A 20,336-nucleotide genomic window follows, 5' to 3' on the forward strand; every position below is an offset into this window, starting at 1 on the left:
CCAGGGAGAACTTAGGGATGGACGGGACACGCTGGTGTCCATCTCCCCCAGTTCCATTTGGGAGGTGGGCACAGAGTTTGAATGCAGCTGGGGGTCCCCTTCAGGGTGGGCAAGGCCCGTGCCTGCGGGGGCTGGGGGGGAGGAGGCGGCGACTGGGGACCTGGCCAAGGGGACGTGAGGGCGGTGGGAGGCGGGGAGGGAGCCAGTCTTGTTCGGGGAAGGGGAGGGGAGGGGAGGGGCGGAACTGGGGTGTCCCAGCCCCGGGGAGCTCGGGGTGCTGCCAGGACGTACAGGCGCTGCATTCGCCCATGAACCTTCATCTGTGTGTCCTGTACCCGGTGACCCTGTTCTTCCTCCGTTAACTCTCACACCTCACGCCCAGGCTTTCTGTACGAGCTACGCCGACAAGCCCAGAGTGCTTTGCAGGCATTGTCCTTCACTGGCCTGTCCCCTTCCCAGTCAGGCCGAAAGGAAGTGAAGGTGACCAACCTCGCCCTTTTCTTAACGTCCGAGGAGCATTTGGACACTTCCTCTGGCCTGACCCCACTGTAGCTTTTAGACTCCATCAGAATGAGGAACTCCCCCCCCAGCCCCAGTGACTTCCTCTTAGAACGCACACCACAAACTGATGTTGAATTTCCTCGTACTTTTGTCTGAATTGACCATGATTTTCGGTTAATGCTGTCAAGTTTGCTTTGAAAAACCGCTACACCAACGTGCATCTCCAAGACGCATCTGCTGTGACATGCGCAGGTGGCTGGGACCCATGTTCACAGGCGGGACGGCCTTAGCGTTTTTCTCCTTCTCAGGTGCCTCACAGAGGTGTGTCTGCTCCTTCTTCACTGGGAGAATGTGTGACGGGCAGGACTTCCTAAATGGGGGTACAATTTGTTGATGAAACTGTCGAAGTCTTAAAGATTAAACATGGAAACATAACCATGTTTATATTGCCTTTGAGAGCAAAGTTGGGGAAGACAAAGGTGCCATGTCCCTCATCTGATCTGCTCGCAGACAAAAGCCCAGGACAGGGCCAGCCTCCTCCGCCTTCGCTGGGGGCGGAGCATGGTGTGTGTGCGGGTGGGGGGGGCGGGGGGCGAGGAGGGAGAGGAGGCTTGGGGGACATGAATGGCGGCTTGACTCCAATTGCTGGGATGTTTGGAGGCAAAGTTGCTCTTTTGTAAATACATTTTCATTGATTTCAGAGAGGAAGGGAGATGGAAACACGGATGATGAGACTCCTGGACCGGCTGCCTCCTGCACACTCCGTACTGGGGGCAGAGCCTGCAGCCCAGGCCTGTGCCCTGACCAGGGCCCAACTGTGACCGGACTCCTAGGCCGACGCTCAGCCCGAGCCACGCAGGCAAGGTTGCTCTTTTCTAAATCAGACACGTCTCAGAGGAAAGCCCTTGGCCCTGACCTTCCCTGACCCCCGGGTGCTGCCTGACCAGAGCTGTCCTGTGTCCACTGGAGCGCTCCAGGGAGGACGGCCTGCTGAGGGAGGCCTGCCCACTGGAGCGCTCCCAGGAGGACGGCCTGGTGAGGAGGCCTGGCCGCGGCCATTGCTTGGATGACGAGAAGGGTTTTTAGTGGGTTTTCCACTCACGGGCCATGCAGCTGGGACTATCAGAACCTTGGACAGCACCGTGGGGGTTTCTTCTCCAAAGGACTGGTTTTATGTTAAATCTTAAAAAAAAAAAAAAAAATGTATTTTATTGATTTTTTTACAGAGAGGAAGGGAGAGGGATAGAGTCAGAAACACTGATGAGAGAGAAGCATTGATCAGCTACCTCCTGCACATCAATGAGAAACACCGATCAGCTGCCTCCTGCACACCTCCCACTGGGGATGTGACCGCAACCAAGGTACATGCCCTTGACTGGAATCGAACCCGGGACCCTTCAGTCCGCAGGCAGACGCTCTATCCACTGAGCCAAACCGGTTTCAACATTAGTGTTAAATCTTAAATGTTAAGGTTCGCCCTCAACTTCCCTGCATTTTAAGTCTCAAACGGATTCCTTCAGGTTCATGTGCAGAACTTCCCGAGGAGAGAACACGCTTTCAAAGGCCTCCTCCTGTGTGTGAAAACTGGCATTTTGTTCCAGCATCTGTAATTCATTTGTGGATAGACATTAAAAGGTAGTAAAAATACATTTAAATGACATTGAAGTCATAGGTGTTATAAGAGCAGTATGTCTATGCCTTCAAGATAACGCTAGAGACATACAAAACTTAAATTTTGATTTAAAATGTAGTGATTGAGCCCGACTGCATGGCTTAGTGGCTGAGCGTTGACCTATGAACCAGGAGGTGTCAGTTCTATTCCGGGTCAGGACACACGCTCAGGTTGTGGGCTCAATCCCCAGTGTGGGGTGTGAAGGAGGCAGCCGATCAATGATTCTCTCTCATCACTGATGTTTCTCTCTCACTCCCCCTTTACCTTCCTCTCTGAAACCAACACAAATATATTTAAAAATTTTTTTAAATTAAAAGAATTTTCTAATTGGTAACCCAAATGACCACAATCATTTCTCTATCTCCCATTTTGCAAGCAGACATCTGAGTAATTTGCAAAGCCATGTTGTTAGATTTATAAGTTATTGAACACAAGATGCATCTCAGTATTAGCATCCCTCAAAAACCCCAACCCAGGAGATGTGTTAATGTGGATCTACACACACGCGTTTATACATATACGAAGAACTCACTAGTATGTTACTAAAACCGTAACAAAGGTGTTTCTGAAACACCAGCGTCTGCTGTGCAGGGACTTGGTGAACGTCACCTGTAAGGATGGGGACTTGATGGTGGGCAGAAGCCTCGCCTGCAGCGTTAGCCCTGAGAGGCCTCGCCGGTTTGCCCTTGGCAGCTCGCTCTAGGGAGGCGGCCTGCCCCCTTCTCCTCTCTCCTCAATGGCGGACGGAGGCGGAGATGTAACCCTCGGCAGCGTGTGAAGCGGTGCTCAGCGCTGTCGCGGGCGGAGGGCGGCAGCTGCTGTGGGAATTAATGTGCCGGAGTATCTGCAGCCACAATGCGGTCAGCGGGCTCCCTGCGAGCCCCCTCCCCCCGTCTTCCCACAGCTCCCTTTATGGCCGTCTGTGCGGTGCCCGGGGTGCACACAGCCATGAGGGCGCAGTGTCTATGCAGCCTGTTCAAAGGGAGGGACCCCGCTGGGTCCCCTCCACCCGCCTCCATCCAGAGAACCGTTTAACTCCTTGTGCCCCAGGACAGAAGGCCGCTCTGGTTTGGAATTCTGCAATGGCTCCTCCCTGGTGGGATGCCACAGACAGAGAAACAAGTGCTGCTTGCCGATCCTGGAGGCTGACACTTCACAGAGCGACACAGGACACGGAGCACAGCGGACAGCCTTTATTCATGCTCAGGCTGCTTACAAAGCGTCAGGGCGGGACAGAGGGTGCGGAGGCGCGGACTTCGGGACAGCGTGGCTGGGCGTCTGCTGGCTCTGCTGCTCTGACTGGAAGGCCCCTCAGGCTGTGCAGGCGCTCTGGGGGTCTGACTGGGATCAGGCTGGTGGGGTGAGCTTCCCACACGGCCATGACCTCCCAGCAGAGGTCCCGACGGCCTCAGACTGGTGCTCACTCACCCAGTTCTACTCTACGAAGAAGACAGAGAAGGTAAAGCGGACGGACAGACAGGTCCGGGTCAAGTCGCCATCGGAGACCGGGCTCCCGGAGGACAGCCGTCCCGGACGCAGACCGCCCCGGGCACCACGGGCCGGCCGGCGAGCCAGCAGGGCTCCACACGGGCCCGAGGAGCCTGTTCCGGGACGTCCGGAGCCGGAAGAGTTAACGGCCTCTCGGCTCCCGCGGAATTCCGAGGGCAGCGCGGTGCCGGCGCAGAGGGAGGGCGCGGGGCTCTCTTCAGCATCTCTCGAATTAATTAGCTGGAAACGGTCTTGTCCGTGCTTGGAGGGGCGGAAGGGAGAGAAGCGGCGGGAATGGATCGGTGAGCGCTGCCAGCTGCCGGGCTCGGGAGACCCGCGGGGGAACAAAGGGGGCAAACGGGACCCCAGCCCGCGCCTCCCCCCGGCGGCCTCACGGAGCCCGAGTGCCCGTGGCCAGGGGACGGGCGGCGGACGCTAGGGCTTAAAGCACAGAAACAACAGAACACGCATGTACTCTCACGTTGACACAGAAACACATGAACGCTAGATCTAAGCATGACGAGCTCCTGAATCGGGCCGAGTCTTCACACACTGCACTTTCCGGACGCCAGGCTCCGGGGAGGCCGTCACTGCGGGGAGAGAGAACTGCGTGGAAGCACCCGTTTCCGAGTCACAGGTGTGTGTGTGTGTGTGTGTGTGCAGCAGGAGCCGCCTCTGCACCCATCTCCCCCCGCATGAGCCCGACATTGAACTCGTCAGAAACGACAGCCGGGAATCTGGCGGCCGTGGGTGTCAGGCCGCCTTCCCATTCTGGGGGTGCTGCGCTCCCCCCTCCCCCTTCCCAAGCCGAACCCTGCTGTCCGAGGTGCCGGAGGGGGGACCTCCCTGCGGCTTACTCACCGGCGGGGGGGTGCTGGTGGCTTTCAGAACCAGCTTGTCACCGCTCTTCTCCACTTCGAACCCCATCTTCTTCAGCAGGGACGTGTCGGCCAGGCCCTGCTCCTCCATCTTGGCGATGAGGTCCTGGTTCTGGCTGTGGTCCTCGGTGAGGTTCCGGATGGCGTACACCACCCACTGCGTCAGGACTGGCTCCGAGTGAAGGAAGCTGCCGCACGTGTGCGAGGGCCCCGCACCGACTCACGGACGCTTTTCTGGAGGCTGTGCTACAACTATGCATCCCAAGCGGAAACACACACAACAGGGCATCACACGTGTGCTGATGAATGGACGCAGAAGCGAAGGCGCAGAGTAGCCACTCTGAGGTTTACGAACACGGGAATGTGCACTCATGCACACACACACATGCACGCACATACACACACGGAAAGGACGAGAACGTCACCGGACCAGACAAGGAACCATCTCTCCAAAGGCAAGCCCACTGAGGAGCAAGGTGGTTTCCCAGGAGCCGCGTGGCATCCCCATTCCCGCGTCCAGTGCCGCCAAGAACCTGCCAAGGTGTGCTCCCAGCCGCCTGCCGCCCCCACCTTCACATGCTGTGCACGCAGCCCCCACAGCGACCTTTGTCCCTGAGCCATGCACACCTCCCCCGCCACCCCCGTGTAAGGGTGGGGGGCCACACCTACCAGATGCCCATACCCCAGCTCTGGCTCAGTCCCCACACGACACGGATCACGGATACGCAATGTGAGCTGACCACCTGTGTATGGCTGCCTGCCCAGCGCCCAGCTGAACCTCCTCAGCAAGGGGATCCCTTATTCCCCCCGGCCCTGCTCCAGCCCAGTGCTGGCAAGTGTCTGCCCGTGTCCCTGTCAACGGGGAGCGTGTCTCCCACTCCCTGTGGGCAGGGCCAGGGCACCACAGACCCACAGCCCTGACTCAGGCTCCGCAGGGCTGAGATTAGAGGAGAGCAAACCAGGCAGACGCTGAGCTGTGCCCATAAAAGGCCCTGACAACAACCTCAGAGGCCACGCGGACGGGCACAGCGTGGACCTGAATCATGTTCGTCTGGGAAGACAGCACCACATTTGTGAAAACACTGCTGTTTGTTTTTTCTCATTTCACCGGAGGCCGAGGCACCGCGTTCCTGAGGACGGGCCTTCCTTCCCGCTGCCACCGGCCTCCCTCCAGCACCCGGACCCGCTTCCCTCGCAGCTCGGCTTTGCCCGGAAGGACCTCCGGTCTAATTAGCATATTATGCTTTTATTAGTATAGATTGCTTTCAGAGAGGAAGGGAGAGGAGAGAGAAATATCAATGATGAGGAAGAATCATTGATCAGCTGCCTCCTGCATCGCCCCTCACTGGGGCCTGAGCCCACAACTGGGGCCTGTGCCCGGACTGGGAATTGAACTGTGAGCTCGGTTCCTAGGCTGACGCTCAGCCACTGAGCCACGCTGGCCAGGCTGTTATGGTATTTTAATGGCATTTCACTCACGAAGGGTCTGGGGGCTAATTTCTGCGGAGAAGCTGACCCGACCCCCATCTGACTCCAGCAGGAGCGCAGAGGTGGGAGCCGACCCAGCACCAGGGGCCCGGGGAGCGGACCCCCCCAGAGCAGCCCTGAACGCACCGTGGAGGCCAGGGGCCCGGGGAGCGGACACCCGCAGAGCAGCCCTGATCGCACTGAGGAGGCCAGGGGCCCGGGGAGCGGACACCCCCAGAGCAGCCCTGAACGCACCGAGGCGGCCAGGGGCCCGGGGAGCGGACACCCGCAGAGAGGCGCTTCCTGCCTGCCACGGCTGGTCTCGGGGGACACGAGGGGCAGGGGAGGGAGCGGAGCTTCTCGGCACCTTGAACACCAGAAAGAACAGACGTGTGTCCGCATTCTTACCCACGTGAACTAACCCCGCTTCCTCTGTGAGGAGGGCCGTGCCCTGGAGCGCTGTGTGTGTGTGTGTGTGTGTGTGTGTATACACACACAATGTGTATGTGATTTGGTATATGTGCTATTTTGTATTGACAGCAAGCTTCTAAACTTCCTGTCAAATTTGCTGAAGGTGTTAACATCATATTTTTATGCTTAAAAATGTTCAATTTTGTGCCAAAAAAGAGCATTTGTGGGAAGTCTTAATTCATTATTTTGAAGAAAAAGTTATCGGAAAGCTTATGGTGAACATGCTCCACTTCAATATACTTGTGAACGCTGGTTTAAACGCTTTAAAAGTGGTGATTCTGATGTGAAAGACAAAGAACGTCCAGGTCAACAAAAAAAGTTTCAAGACCAACAATTGCAAGCATTATTGATGAAGATGCGTGTAAAACTCAAAAACAACTTGCAGAAAGATTAAGCGTTGCTCAGCAAGCAATTTCAGGTCGTTTACAAGCAACGGGAAGGATTTTAAAGGAAGGAAATCAACTGAACGAAAGACAAATGGAAAACCTAAAAGTCATCAGTAAAATGTTGCTTCAATGGCAAGAAAGTCTTTTTTGCATCGAACTGTAATGGCGATGAAAAGTAGATTTATCTTGAGAATCCCAAATGCACTAATCGTGGGTTGATCCAGATCAACCATCAACATTGACTACAAGGCCAAATCTCTTCAGAAAGAAGACAATGCTCTGTGTTTGGTGGGATCAGGAAGGTGTGGTGTATTATGAGCATCTAAAACCAGGTGAAACTGTTAATACTGATCACTACCGACAACAATCAACTTGAACCACACTTTGATCGTGAAACCACCACAATGGGCCAGAAGACACAACAAAGTAATTTTGCCTCATGATGATGCCATCACACACCTCAAAACCATTTGAAGATGCGTTGAAAGATCTTGCCTGGGAAGTATGAACCCACCGCCGTATTCACCAGCCCTCGCTCCTTCAGATGACCACTTGCTCCGATTGATGGCACACGCACTTTCTGAGCAGCACCTCAAAACATACGAAGAAGTGGAAAATGGGGTCTCTGAATGGCTTGCCTCAAAACAAAAGTTCTATTTGGCCGAGACCGGTTTGGCTCAATGGATAGAGCGTCGGCTTGGGGACTGAAGAGTCCCGGGTTCGATTCCGGTCAAGGGCACGACGTACCTTGGTTGCGGGCATATCCCCAGTGGGGAGTGTGCAAGAGGCAGCTGATCGATGACTCTCTCTCATCGATGTTTCTAACTCTCTATCTCTCTCCCTTCCTCTCTGTACAAAATCAAAAAAAAAAAAAAAAAAGTTCTATTTGGATGGTATCCACAAATTACCTGAAAGATGGGGAAATGAGTAGCCAGCGATGGACATTACTTTGAATAAAGCACTTTTGATGTATCTCTTGAAATTATTGTGTTTTCTTTGATTACAAAATCCCCCATTATTTACTGGTACACCTAGTATATATAACAAGCCAACGATCCTGAACACCATAAAAGACAGGTCGCCATGACACCACTGCGGCCAGCAAATCAGCCCGATCTGGATGTGGGGCTGGCCAGCAACACCCCCCAGCCTCCCCTTCCCCAAACACCATCAGCCCACCCCACCCGGATAGGCCCACAGCCCCCCCAACCTCCTGCAGCCCCTCCCCCTGGCCAGCCCCGCCCCTGATGCTCCCCACCACCCCAATTAGCCCACAGCCCCTCCCCTCAGCCAGCTCCACTACCGACCAGCCACCACCCCACACAATTGGGGGTGAGGCTGGCTGGCCAACCTCCCACAGACCCTCCCCACAGCTTGCCTGCCCCCAACCAGCCCCCTCACCCCAAGTGGGGCAGAGCCCGCAAGCCAGCTGTCCCGGCCAGCCAACCTCCCGGTCTCCTCCCCAGGACAGGCCCGCTAGGCAGCTGGACCCCACCCGTGCACTGGCCTCTAGTTTATCTACAATGTAACACCTCACGACAGAGAGGATGAAGCTGATGCCCATGTGTCCTCTGATTGTCCCCACGTCAAGAGGACATTACAGAAGTACAGTCTAGGGTCTCCAACTTCATCGTAAAGTAAAAACCAAGCCTTAGTCGTCGTTCCTTTGATAAAACCAGCCGGCAAGAGAAACGGTGCAATAGAGCCCTTATGTGCTGCCCCTCTCCCCGCCCCCGCCCCCGCCCCCGCCCGGCTCATGGAAACGAGGCCTCCGGCGTCTGTGGGACCCAGACCCTCGAGTGTGACGGAGAGCAAGCGGTCCCTCCCAGTTAATATTCACACTGCCCCCTTGTTCCCTCTCCACAGACAGCAGAAAGGAAGGGGGGAATTAAACAGCTTCTAAAGCTCTAATCCACCGGTACTTCAAGCGCTTTCTTGTGTGCTCGCTCCAGGAACAGCGCTTTGAACGTTGCCATAGCGACTGCAAATAGAGGCAGGGGCCTGGTCACAGCCTCGGGGAAGCACCTGCAGCCAGGCTGGAGGACACCATGAGGCCCTTGGGTGTCTCCAAACAGCCCAGACGACAGGGAGGCAGCCGGGGGATGGCTGAGCCTGGGGGGGGTGTGTGTGTGTGAGAGGCCTGGGATGGCTGAGCCTGGGGGGGGGGGGAGGGAGAGAAAGCCCGGGGATGGCTAAGCCTGGGGGGGGGGGAGGGGGAAAGCCAGGGGATGGCTAAGCCTGGGGGCAGGGGAGACAGCCCCGGGGATGGCTGAGCCTGGGGGGGAGGTGAGTCCCAAGGATGGGTGAGCCGGTGGGGGTGTGTGCAGGAGGCAGATGATCAATGATTCTCTCTCATCATTGATGTCTGTCTCTCTCCCCACCCCTCTGAATTCATAAAAACATATTTTTTAAAAAGTGCTCACTGAAAAATATGTTATTTAAATTAAAGACATTTAAATATTAAAAGATTTTACTCACTTCCCAGGATATGCATGTATGTATGTGTATATATACTTTGTCTACAGATGTATAATGCGTCTGTATTTAGTGCTTTATATAACATCTATGTTTAATTTCTGCTTCCAAGATAGGTTTTTTAGAATTGTTTTAGACACCACGCCCACTGCTGGCGAGGGTCTGCGCACTGCCCACCCTCCAGTGCCCGGGCCCACTGCAGACCCTCTGTGGAAGGCCGGAGCCAGGCTGCTCGGTGCCAGGCAGCCCGGCCTCCCAGTCTCACAGAGCCACGGGGTGACGAGCGGAGGGAGCTCATAGTCCGTCTCTAAACGAGTGTGCTCCCGGACCGAGCAGGCCTGCAGAACTTTCCAGAGCATGAAGAAGAGGACACACACACACACAAACTGCCTGCAAATGCTCAAACCCCAATGCTCCCAGCTACGCCCATTTCTGTCAGCCAGAGAGAAGCTGGTCTTGGCCTCAGGATGAGGCTCCGCAGACACGACACACTCTGCCCTCCCTCCTCCCCCACCCCATCCCACCCCACCCTACCCTCCATCTGCAGGAGCCCTACCTGCCCTGCAGCGCAGCTGGGGACACGGGCTCTGAGGGAGGGAGCACTGGTGGCCCGGCTCTGCCCCCGGAGGACCATCACCCACAGAGCAGGAGGAGGGGAGGGAAGAACCCGCCAGGCTGGGGCAGGGGAGGGCGCGCGACTCGGTGAGCATGGAAGTGGGGCGGGCAGATGATGGTCCCCTGGGGAGGACCTGGAACCCCGTTCTGTTCCCCGCCACAGCGCCACACGCTCTGTTGGGCAGGTGAGCCCGTCTTTACACTCAGACCTTCCCTGCGCAGCTCACACCTCTTCTGCCTCCACCTGCCACCATCACCTGTGCTTTCCCCTCTCTGCAGGCCGTCAGCTAACCCGCTCTGTCCCGGCGAGGCTGCCCCCGGCAAGGCTGCCCCCAGCGGGGGTGCCCCCGGCAGGGCTGCCCCTGGCAAGGCTGCCCCGGCGAGTCTGCCCCCCGCAAGGCTGCCCCCAGCGGGGGTGCCCCCGGCAGGGCTGCCCCCGGCAGGGCTGCCCCTGGCAAGGCTGCCCCGGCGAGGCTGCAGCGAGCAGACTGCGCCCAGCCCCTGCCTGACGCTGAGCAGCATGTGTCAGTACCACCACAAACCGCCCATCTGGGCTGCTTCTTCCTCCTCCAAATTGCTGGTCTATGTGGTGTCTAGTCCCATGTTTTTGTAGTTAAGTCTGAGGGACATGTGTGGTTGGTGTGCTCCGGCTGCGCTGATGCGCACTGCTCTGGGCTCTGCAGGGCCCCCAGCAGCACCGGTGACCACGAGCTGAGATGGTGAGAAGGACAACCAGAGGCGGGACAGCGGGCCGGACCTGCAGCACAGAACGCCATGGGGACAGAGGGGAAGCCGCTGAGGGCGCCACGGGAGGGCCCAGGGCCTCAGCACTGCCGGGGGGTCGCCTTGGAAAACGGGTTCTTCAAACGCAGCCCAGCGGGTCTCTGCCTCTCACTCCCAGGAGCCTGAACGTCAAGACACACGTGGCAGAGGCCCAGCGCCGGCCGACACCGCCGCGTCTGCCACGTGGAGCCTGCAGGGTCGGCCAGGAGGCCCCGTCCCTGCGCAGTCAGCACTGTCCACGCGACTCGGCCACGTGGCCACGCACTGTCCTCACAGGCAACTTCCTGCCCAGAAGCTGACCCCTGAAAGCAGGGGTGGGGAACCTTCTTCCTCCCAGGGCCATCTGGATGTTTATAACGTCACTCACTCAATATAATCACTCCATGCACCCTCAGGCTGCTATAAAAAAGCTCCCAGGCTTACTGAATTCTGAGTCCCGCCTGTGGTTGCCGTGGCAGGGCCAGACCGAACGATTCCTCAGGCCCCCTGCGGCCCGCAGGCAGGGTGTCCCACTCGTGTTAAAGGCAGAGAGCAGCTATGCCCTGGCCCGTGTGTCAATGGCCAGCATCTGCCCATGCACCGGAGGCTCTCAGGTGTGATTCCGGGTCAAGGGCACACACCTGGGTTATAGGTTCAATCACTGTCTCTGGTAGGAGTGTGTGTGGGCGGCAACCAATTGATGTCTCTCTCTCATTGATGTTTCTCCCCCCCCCCCACTTCCACTCCCTTCTCTAAAAACCCTCAGGTGAGGACACACACACACACACATAAAATAAAGGGGGATCAGCTGTTCAGGTCATGGTGGGTCACCGCCCCACCAGAGGCCTGAGCCAGCTCTCCATTTCCCCAGGCCCCCACTTCCGCAGTGCCATCTCACAGGCACGGGAGGATCAAGGAGGACCGGGGAGGACGGGGAGGACCGGGGAGGACAGAAGAGGATCAAGGAGGACCAGGGAGGACGGGGAGGACAGGGAGGACTGAAGAGGACCAGGGAGGACCGAGGAGGACTGGGGAGGACCGGGGGAGGACTGAAGAGGACTGGGGAGGACCGGGGGAGGACTGAAGAGGACCAGGGAGGACCGGGGGAGGACTGAAGAGGACCAGGGAGGACCGGGGAGGACCGGAGAGGATCAGGGAGGACCGAAGAGGACCGAGGAGGACCAGGGAAGATCGGGGAGGACTAGGGAGGACTGGGGAGGACCCGAGAGGACCAGGGAGGATCAGGGAGGAAGGAGAAGATTGGGGAGGACCAAGGAGGACCGGGGAGGACCGAGGAGGACCCGAGGAGGACCGGAGAGGACCGGGAAGGACCGAGGAGGACCAGAGAGGACCGAGGAGAACCGGGGAGGACTGGGGAGGACCGAGGAAGATTGGGGAGGACTGGAGAGGACCGGGGAGGCCGGGTAGGACTGGGGAACTGCTGCCCGCCCTGGGCCCGGGTGGACTGTGCGCGAGTCCTCTCCAGCCCCAGTTGTGCACGGTGCATGCACCCAGATAAGCGGGCACAATGTGGCACTGCTGTCACCCGATGCGCACCCACAGCTGGGGAGTGACGTCATGGGGAGGCCACACGCACCCCCACCCCAGAATCCCTGTGGCCGAGCGGCCGCACTCGCAGGCTGCTGTGAGGGATCCCGTGCCCAGAAACTAACTCCGTGCATCCCGCTCTGGAACCGTTTTACCAACCACTTCAAAGCACGGCCTGGCCGGGGTGGCCGCCGCCTGTTATCCCTGTCCCCCAACAGGTTTCGGGATCAGAAACAACCAAGACCACTTCTGACTCCACCACACGAAAGGAGGGGCCACAAGTGCTTCCGTTTGTTCCCGGGGCAGCTCTCCAACCCCCTGCCCAGGGGCAGGCCCAGCGGGAGCCGCTCGGCAGCTGCACGGGGGCTGGGCAACGGGAATAACCCTCAGCCAGCACGCAGGGCGTCTCCCTCTCGCTGCTCATCACCCTCTGTGACCGTGACCCCACTCCTCCCAGTGTGCCGGCCGGGGAGGCCCGGGAACTGCCGCCGCCCTGGGCCGGGGCCTGTGCGCGATCCTCTCCAGCCCGATGTGCACGGCGCATGCGCCCAGATGAGCGGGCACAACGTGCTGCTGCTGCCACCCGATGCGCACCCACCGCGGGGCAGTGCGCGATCCTTGTCACTGCGCACACTCGGGTCGGCATGCTTCCCGCATCTGCTGGGGGCACCCCGCTCCCCTCTCCGTGGACGGGGCCCCAGCCCCCCGGTCAGGTCCGGGCTGGCGGTGCCCAGTGCTCCGCAGCGCCCTCCACGCCGCAGGGAGGAAGCGCCGGCAGAGGCGTCCGGACGCCAACTTCCAAAGCCAGCGCCGCTGCCCGCTGCCCGATGCCCCAGCAGAGGGCTGTGGGTGCGGGCGCCAGCGGAGGAGCCCAGGGCCAGGCAGAAGGGAGGCCGAGGAGGAAGCACCTTCTCTGGGCAGGGGTGACCCATACAACGGTCAGACGATCAGCTGGTTTGCCCACAGGGAGCACCCTGCAGCGGAGGGATCAGCCCCAGGGAGGGTGTCCCCGGCTCCGGGGGGCACACGGGAGAGGCTTTTAGAGGTGAGGCTGGGCTCCTTCCTTCAGGGGAGCCGAGTGCCTGTCCCCACGCCGGTCTCACGCTGGGCCCGCCCCGGGAACACAGGCGGTGCCACAGCTGGAACAGTGCCGCGTGGCACAGATGCTCAGAAGAGCAGAGCGGAGCATGACAGTGGCAGACAGAGATCGACCCCGGTCACATGGGGACAGGACACGCATGAGGCTTTAACATGGAAAGGCTTCACCCTTGGAGGACAGTCACAGGAGCAGGCGGCACGGATCGCCACGGACACAGAGCGCACCAAGCCGGCAGGGCCATGCCCGCGGACAGCGGGGACGGAGGGCCTGCAGAGCCGGGGAGAGCCAGGGCTCGGCATGGCAGGGCCCACAGGGCCCACTGGACATTGCGCCTCCGCTGTGCACCCGATGGAAACTAACTTCCGGGAGATCACAGACCCACAGGAAAGGCGGGCACTGCAGCGTCCAGATGAAAACACAGGCCCGGCCATGACCTTGGGGTCTTGGTGAGACACAAAACCACTGACCACAGAGGGGAGAAAACTCATCAAAACACCAGCGCAGCCAGAGCAGCGTCAGCTGTGGGCCCAGTGTGGGAGGAGGGTGGGGATGCCCTGTACCCAGCGGGGTGGTGACGTGGGGGTGGACCATCTTCATTTTACTATATGTAAGTGCCTCTCAATAAGAAACACATACTATAAAGAAAATAAAAAACAAAACAAGCCACTAGGATGGGAGGGACTATGTCAACCCAGAACTGATATCCTGAACATAAAAAAAAGTCCTCAATTAAATACAGGCAACAAAACTGAACGGCTTTTTCATGACACAGGAAACCCAAATGGCCAATAAACACATTGCTAATTAGAGAAATTAAAATTACCATCGCAACAGCAACACATGCTCACCCGACAGGCAAAACCTCCACAAGCTGGGCCACCACGGGGGCAGAACGTGAGCGCAGGAGGGGCGCCAGCGGGCACAGCGGACTCTGGGGGAGCTCAGCATCATCGGGAAGAAAGCTGGAGCTACGGCTGCTGCACAAGGGCCTCGCCCAGGACACGCACGCTCACGCCCAGGACACGCACGCTCATGCCCAGGACACGCACGCAGAGTGCTCCCGGCGGCATGAACCCCAATGGCCCCGAAGTGAGCGTAAGCCGAGCGTCCGCCCGCAGCTGAAGGAACAAGTGCGGAATCCTCTTGCCACGGACACGTAACCGAATCGCAATCATGGTTCTGAAGCCCGATGACAAAAGGGAAGCGGTGACGCCGTTCACACGTTTAAACGGCCTCCCCGCAGCATGGCCGGTGCGGGCTAACAGGCAGGGCGGGCTGGGCCAGCCGGGTTTCGGAGCGGCTGGACGGGCAGGGCCCTGACCTGGGTAGTGGCTCCTTTGTGATTCTTTGCAAACAGTGCGCACAAACCCTTTCGCTTTCTGGTGTGCGTATGGTGTTTCACAGTAAGTCGCTGTTGAGGACCTGGGTGACGAGGGAGGGAGATGTGAAGGGCAGGCCAAACGCAGTTCCCGGCCCCGCGCTGGGAACGCTGCGGGTCCCGGGGCTCAGAGACGTGCGGCCCATCCCCGCCAGCACAAGGTTTCTGCTGTCTTAAAAAGCCTGCAGGGAACACGGCACTCCCCGCAGAGAAGGAGGATCTCAGAGCACAGCAGCTAAGAGTTACTTAATGTGCTGGAAGGGTCTGGACGCCGTGGTTTTGCCCAGGCCCTGGCTGGCATGGCTAAATCTGGCCAATGTCATTTTAGGCAAAAACACTGACATTAGTCAGGGTCGCCCGGAACTTGTCTCTCTGTGCCAGGCTCCGGCGACCCGGCTCTCAATGTCTTACAAAATACAGATCCTGTGGAATGGTATTTGAAGAGACAATACGAAAAAGTGAACACAGCCGAGAGGCACCAGGCTTTTTAATAAAGCAGAGGCAAAGAGAGAAACTGGCAAATAAGCAGCTTTGTAAGGAAACACACACATCTCAATAATGCCGCTCACAGCACAGCCCAGGCCGGGCCACACCTGCTCTGCCCACAGCCGCGTCCTGGCCGCTGGGTGAGGGGCCGAAGTGCAGACCGAGCCGGCGAGGGCACCGGCGAGGGCAGACAGGGCCGCCGCACGCTCACCGCGCACAAACCGCTACGCTCAGCTCTAGCTTTAGACACGACACCGGGAAGCACAGAACTGAAAGCCACATGGACACAATTGCAAGCATTTCATTCTGTGTCATTTTAAAACAGCCTGACTTCCACCCAAACACCTGGACAAGGAGACGTTCCCTGTGTGAAAGCCTCATGCGTTACATCACATCTGATCCTCCCATGTCGGCTCAAGCCCTGGGGAAGTTGTTCATCCTAAAATCCCTACGTTTGCCGTGGCACGGCGCTAGTGCCGGCACTCCCACACACACAGGGCACGGGGAACCTAACTCCCGCAGGAAGACTGCTCGCCCTGGCCAGAAGGCACCGCGCGGGGCACGCCCTCTGATGGGCACATACCTGGGGGTGGGCCTGCTGGCTCCCGGGGCAGGTGCCAGGACGTGGCACGTTGAGGCCACTCTGGGCCCCACCGGCACCCCGTTTCCCTCTGGGCCCACTGGTGCCGCTGCACCTCCGGTGCTGCTGCAGCCGGCTCTCCCGCCGTCACCGGCCCTGCCTGGCCTGTGCCGCCTGCCCGCTCGCCTTCCGGCCGCTCTCCCCGTAAGCCGGGCCGTCTCTGCCTGGCTGTCGGGCAGGAGTCCTTACCCGCTATGGCTCTGAGGCCTGTCAGCTTCCGCAATGCAACTACCTTCTCATAGGTTTTTCTCTCACGGGTGGTGCTTCTCCGTTACAATTCTCCCATTTTGTTTTAAAAGTCTGCAGCTAACCCAAGGTAACAGCCTTGTCCTTCTGACTCCTCATAAGCTTTTTGGTGTTCCCCTTCACGTTGAGGTCTAGGATTCATCCTGAATTAACGTTTGTGAAAGGATTGAGGTATGGGTGATGAGTCTTTTCCATTAAGGATTTTTTTAAAATCCTCACCCGAGGATATGTTTTTATTGATTTTAGAGAGAGAGGAAGGAAGGAGAGAAACATCAACTGGTCACTTCCCATCCGCGCCCCAACGGGATCAAACCCACAACCTGGACATGTGCCCTGACTGGGGATCGAACCCACCAACTCTGGGTGTATGGGATGATGTTCCAGCCACTGAGCCACCCGGCCAGGCCCAGCATACACTTTTAACTGGTCTCACACTATTGATGGGAAAAACCTGTCCTTTTCTCGCCAAACCACACCGGCACCCATTTGTGTCGCTGTGCACCTGTGTGCGAGCTCACCGTTCTATTCTGTGACACCACCACCACCATCATCACCACCACGGGAGCTTTCACACTGACTCGGCACCACCAAGAGGGGCATTTACACCTGTCTCTGAGGGAGCAAGAGTTACAATAGGGTCTCAGTACAAGAAGATCTATTTGTTGAGAAGCTACACGCTGGGCAATTTACTAACCCCCACCACACCCTGTGGGACAGAGGCTAGACTCAGAGGGCTCAGCGAGGTGCTCAGACTGTGAGAAGTGGCAGAACCAGGTCCGTCTGCTCCTGAGACGATGCTGTGGACACCATGCTATCTGGCTCTGGAGAAAGAGAGTCTGCTTGTTATTCCCACAAACCGTTACATTGCTGTCTGCAATACAAACAACAACAACAACAAAAAGGTAAAGAAAAAAAGGAAGGAAGGAAAAAGAAGAAAGAAAATAACAGAAAACAAAACAAAACCCTGTTTGGACTCTCCTTCTGTCCCTGTCCCCTCCCCCTCCAATAAAAACAACATAAAAAAAGCCACATCAAGGATGCTGATCAAAACAGATCAAAAAAAGAAGGAAAGGAAAACACTTCAAATAAAGCTCAGCTGTTTCTATTTGGAAACAACAACAAAAGTCCCCTCGCCACGAACCTGACCAATAGGACGGCCTCCGCGGCCGGAGCTGGAACTTTCCGATGGCATCTGCCTGTGTCATTACCGGGGCCCACAGTGCGGGAGCGAACAGCTGGCCGCTGGCGAAGCAGCAGCCCCGGCTCTCACCCGCCGGCCACCCTGGGGACGATGACTTCCGGCCCTGGGAACCCCTCAGCCTCGAACTGCCCCGGCGGGGGTCAGTGCCTCCCAGCCGGCCGCCAGCGGGACAGCCTCTCTGACATGCAGCCTGGAGTCCTCGGTCCCCGCGGGTGACCAGTCAGTCCCGTGGGGTGGCCAGAGGCCGCACAAGCCCTCCCCTCCCAGGGAGGAGGCTGATGGGATGGCCGATGACCCGGATGACCCGAGAAGGGAGGTACTGTTATTAACTGGTATCAACACCAGAACTGCTCCGAGTCTAAGCACACCCAAACATCTATTGCTTTTTAACATAAACGATTGAAATTAAAATTCACTAAGAGCTTACCTGTTGTTAATTATCTGAAGAGGTTAAACCAAACAAATCTGAAAAAGTATCACTGCCAAGCCGCGCTTAATGAAGTGACAACAGAAACAACTCTTGGGAGAAACTTCTTTTGGCAAAACACACACATGCACACGTCACCATGCCGCTATGCCGTGTCCATTCCTCCTTTTACCGGCAGAAACAGCGCGGCGAGGGCTCCCAGGCTTCCGGCCGTGGCCCCTGGACGATGGAGGTGTCCCCACTGGCCAGGACAGGTGGCTGGGCGAAGGCAGGAAGTCTCACTGGATGTGTGAGCTTGGGACATTGGTAAGACACAGGCCTAATGGTAGCGGGGAGCTGGGTACACGCCTGACGCTCAGTAGCGAAGCCTGTCTGGAGGTTGCGTTCAGGTGATGCTATGAAAGCCACGAGAATGCTCAGAGCACCGTCTCCCCATCGCCAGGTCCCCAGGGCTCCAGCCGCGGTCACTTCCTGCCCGGAGGACGGCACAGCCCTTGCAGGTTCCGCCACTCCTCGGCCCAGAAGCGCTCGGGAGTAGCTCCTGCGGCCTCTGCCTGGGCCTGCCTCCAGGGGCTGGTGAGGAGGCCGTGGGCCAGTGGCTAGGAAGCAGGCACATGGCACACACCTAGCTCAAACCCGGCCTGACCCAGGGCAAGTGGCCGGGACTCGCAGTGCAGTGCTCATCTGCGAAGGGCAGGTGAGACGGAGTAAGGAGGGCAAGTGTGCAAATGCTCAGCAGGGCCCTCTGAGGTTCCTGAAGGAGCTGAGGGGGGAGGGAGGGAGGGAGGATCTGGGCAACCGGGCGGAGACCTGTGCAGGAGCCCGGGAGCTGGCGTGCTGTGGGCAACAGCCTCCCGCCGGCGGGTCTTGGCTGAAAGCTCCAGGCCATGAGACGAAGCTGCTCACGAGAAGGGCGGTCTGGGCCAGGGGAGAAAGCCTGGCGAAGTGCTTCTCTGTCGGAAGCCGCTTCCCTGCGCCCGCTCGTTCCCTGCTCCCTGGCAGCAAGCGGCCCTCTCCTCCCGGCCTGGAGCGAGCTGAGCGGGGCTCTGCAGCGAGCGCGGCCTGAGCCCCACTCCCTGCTCGGCGCTCGACGGCGCCAGCTGCTGCCCCGAGCGAGAGGCTCTGGGCCTGTCTCCCTGCGGAGCGATGGCTAATCAGACAAACGACAGTTCTTTAGCACAAGCAAGCATTTTTCGTCCACTTACTTTGAAACATGTGATGCCATCAGCTCCTTTCCGGTTCTTCTTTTTTTAAATATTTTTTTACTGATGTCAGAGAGGGAAGGAGAGGGAGAGAATCCATGATGAGAGAGAATCATGGATCAGCTGCCTCCTGCATACCCCCTACTGGGGATGGAGTCCACAACCTGGGCATGTGCCCTTGAACGAAATTGAACCCGGGACCCTTTAATCCACAGGCCCATGCTGTATCCACTGAGCCAAACCAGCTAGGGGTCCTTTTCTGTTCTTGACAGAAACCAGTGAGGGGTTTTACTTTAAATTTAAAATGCCCTCCCCCCATCTCCTCCATCCTCGGACAGCCCCTCACTGTGCCCTGGGGTTCCACTCTCCAGTCCCCACAGCAGCCTGTCTGCCCTCCCCCCGCTGTCAGTGCCAGGCCGTGCGGAGAAGGGCCAGGACGGGGCTGCGAGTGGCTCTCACCAGGAAAGCTCCAGAAATTGGTTTATCTCTCCAACCGAAACGGCGGCACGGGTCTGGGGTTCCTCACTGCACCAGACCTGCTTCCTATAGCACCGCTCCTTGGGGACACGAGTGCCAGACACCCCGGAACACACCTGGACTAGAGGTGAGGACAAGAGCCAGGCCGCAGCGCGGTCACAGAGGGCCGCAGGACAGGACTTGCCAAAACGAGAGCTCGGTGCCACCGCGGCATCTCCCTGTGACTCCCGGCCGCCACCTGCACCGGCTGCCCGGGGCCAGGCCAGCCGCCGAGAAGGGCTTCCTTCTCAGGAAAAGCCAGCGGGAGAGCAGGCAGCTCCTCAGCCAAGGAGCGGCAGGGCGGGCGGGCACACCGAGGCGCAGCTCCCACGCAAGGATACAGGGGTTGCTGTCGTCCGGGCGGCAGCTGTCCAGGATCAGGGGGATGGCGTCCAGCTCGTTGACCTGCAGAGAGGAGAGCATGGAGTTACACACGGAGTTACACCCGCAGCAGCCGGAGCGCCGGGGCCATGGGGATCTGTCTGTCCGTTTTCTTTCCCTGCTCGTCGCTATGCTGTCTGCAGTGAGCACAGGAACAGTTAACAGGCACCTGAGCAGAGTGAAACCCTTCCTTCCTTCCCCCTCCTCAGAAAGGCGGGGTGTCTGGGAGCCCACAAACAGGAGAGCAGATCGCCTTCCCCAGGACAGACGCCAGCGGGGCCTGAGGTCACGGCGGTTCACTAGCCGAGCGAGCGCGGCCTTTCCTAGGTTCGGAGCAGGAAAAGCTTCTCGAACTGGATTCAAAAGCCAGAAGCCGCAGGAACAGGTCTGACTGGGTTTTTTAAGAGGGCAAATGGAAACTGGAAAAATGATTCGTAAGCTATCATAGGCAAAGGTTTACTATTTTAATACATAAAGAACTTCAACAATCCAAAAGA

At 58.3% G+C, this 20,336-nt stretch overlaps 1 protein-coding gene across 1 annotated transcript in view; it reads right to left on the minus strand.

The window, feature by feature from the left end:
• Positions 1-3,351: 3,351 nt before the first annotated feature.
• ATXN10 (ataxin 10) overlaps positions 3,352-20,336 on the minus strand; it is a 110,865-nt gene continuing 93,880 nt past the window's right edge. The window contains exons 10-12 of the mRNA XM_036420242.2: positions 19,800-19,863; positions 4,523-4,707; positions 3,352-4,251 (exon numbers count right to left, since the gene is read on the minus strand). Of these exons, the coding sequence (XP_036276135.1) occupies positions 4,249-4,251; positions 4,523-4,707; positions 19,800-19,863 (252 nt within the window). The 3' untranslated portion in view covers positions 3,352-4,248. The remainder of the gene's footprint in view (positions 4,252-4,522; positions 4,708-19,799; positions 19,864-20,336) is intronic.

The sequence above is a fragment of the Pipistrellus kuhlii genome, unplaced genomic scaffold (assembly GCF_014108245.1).
Source record: "Pipistrellus kuhlii isolate mPipKuh1 unplaced genomic scaffold, mPipKuh1.p scaffold_m20_p_64, whole genome shotgun sequence".
Classification (NCBI taxonomy): Eukaryota; Metazoa; Chordata; class Mammalia; order Chiroptera; family Vespertilionidae; genus Pipistrellus; species Pipistrellus kuhlii.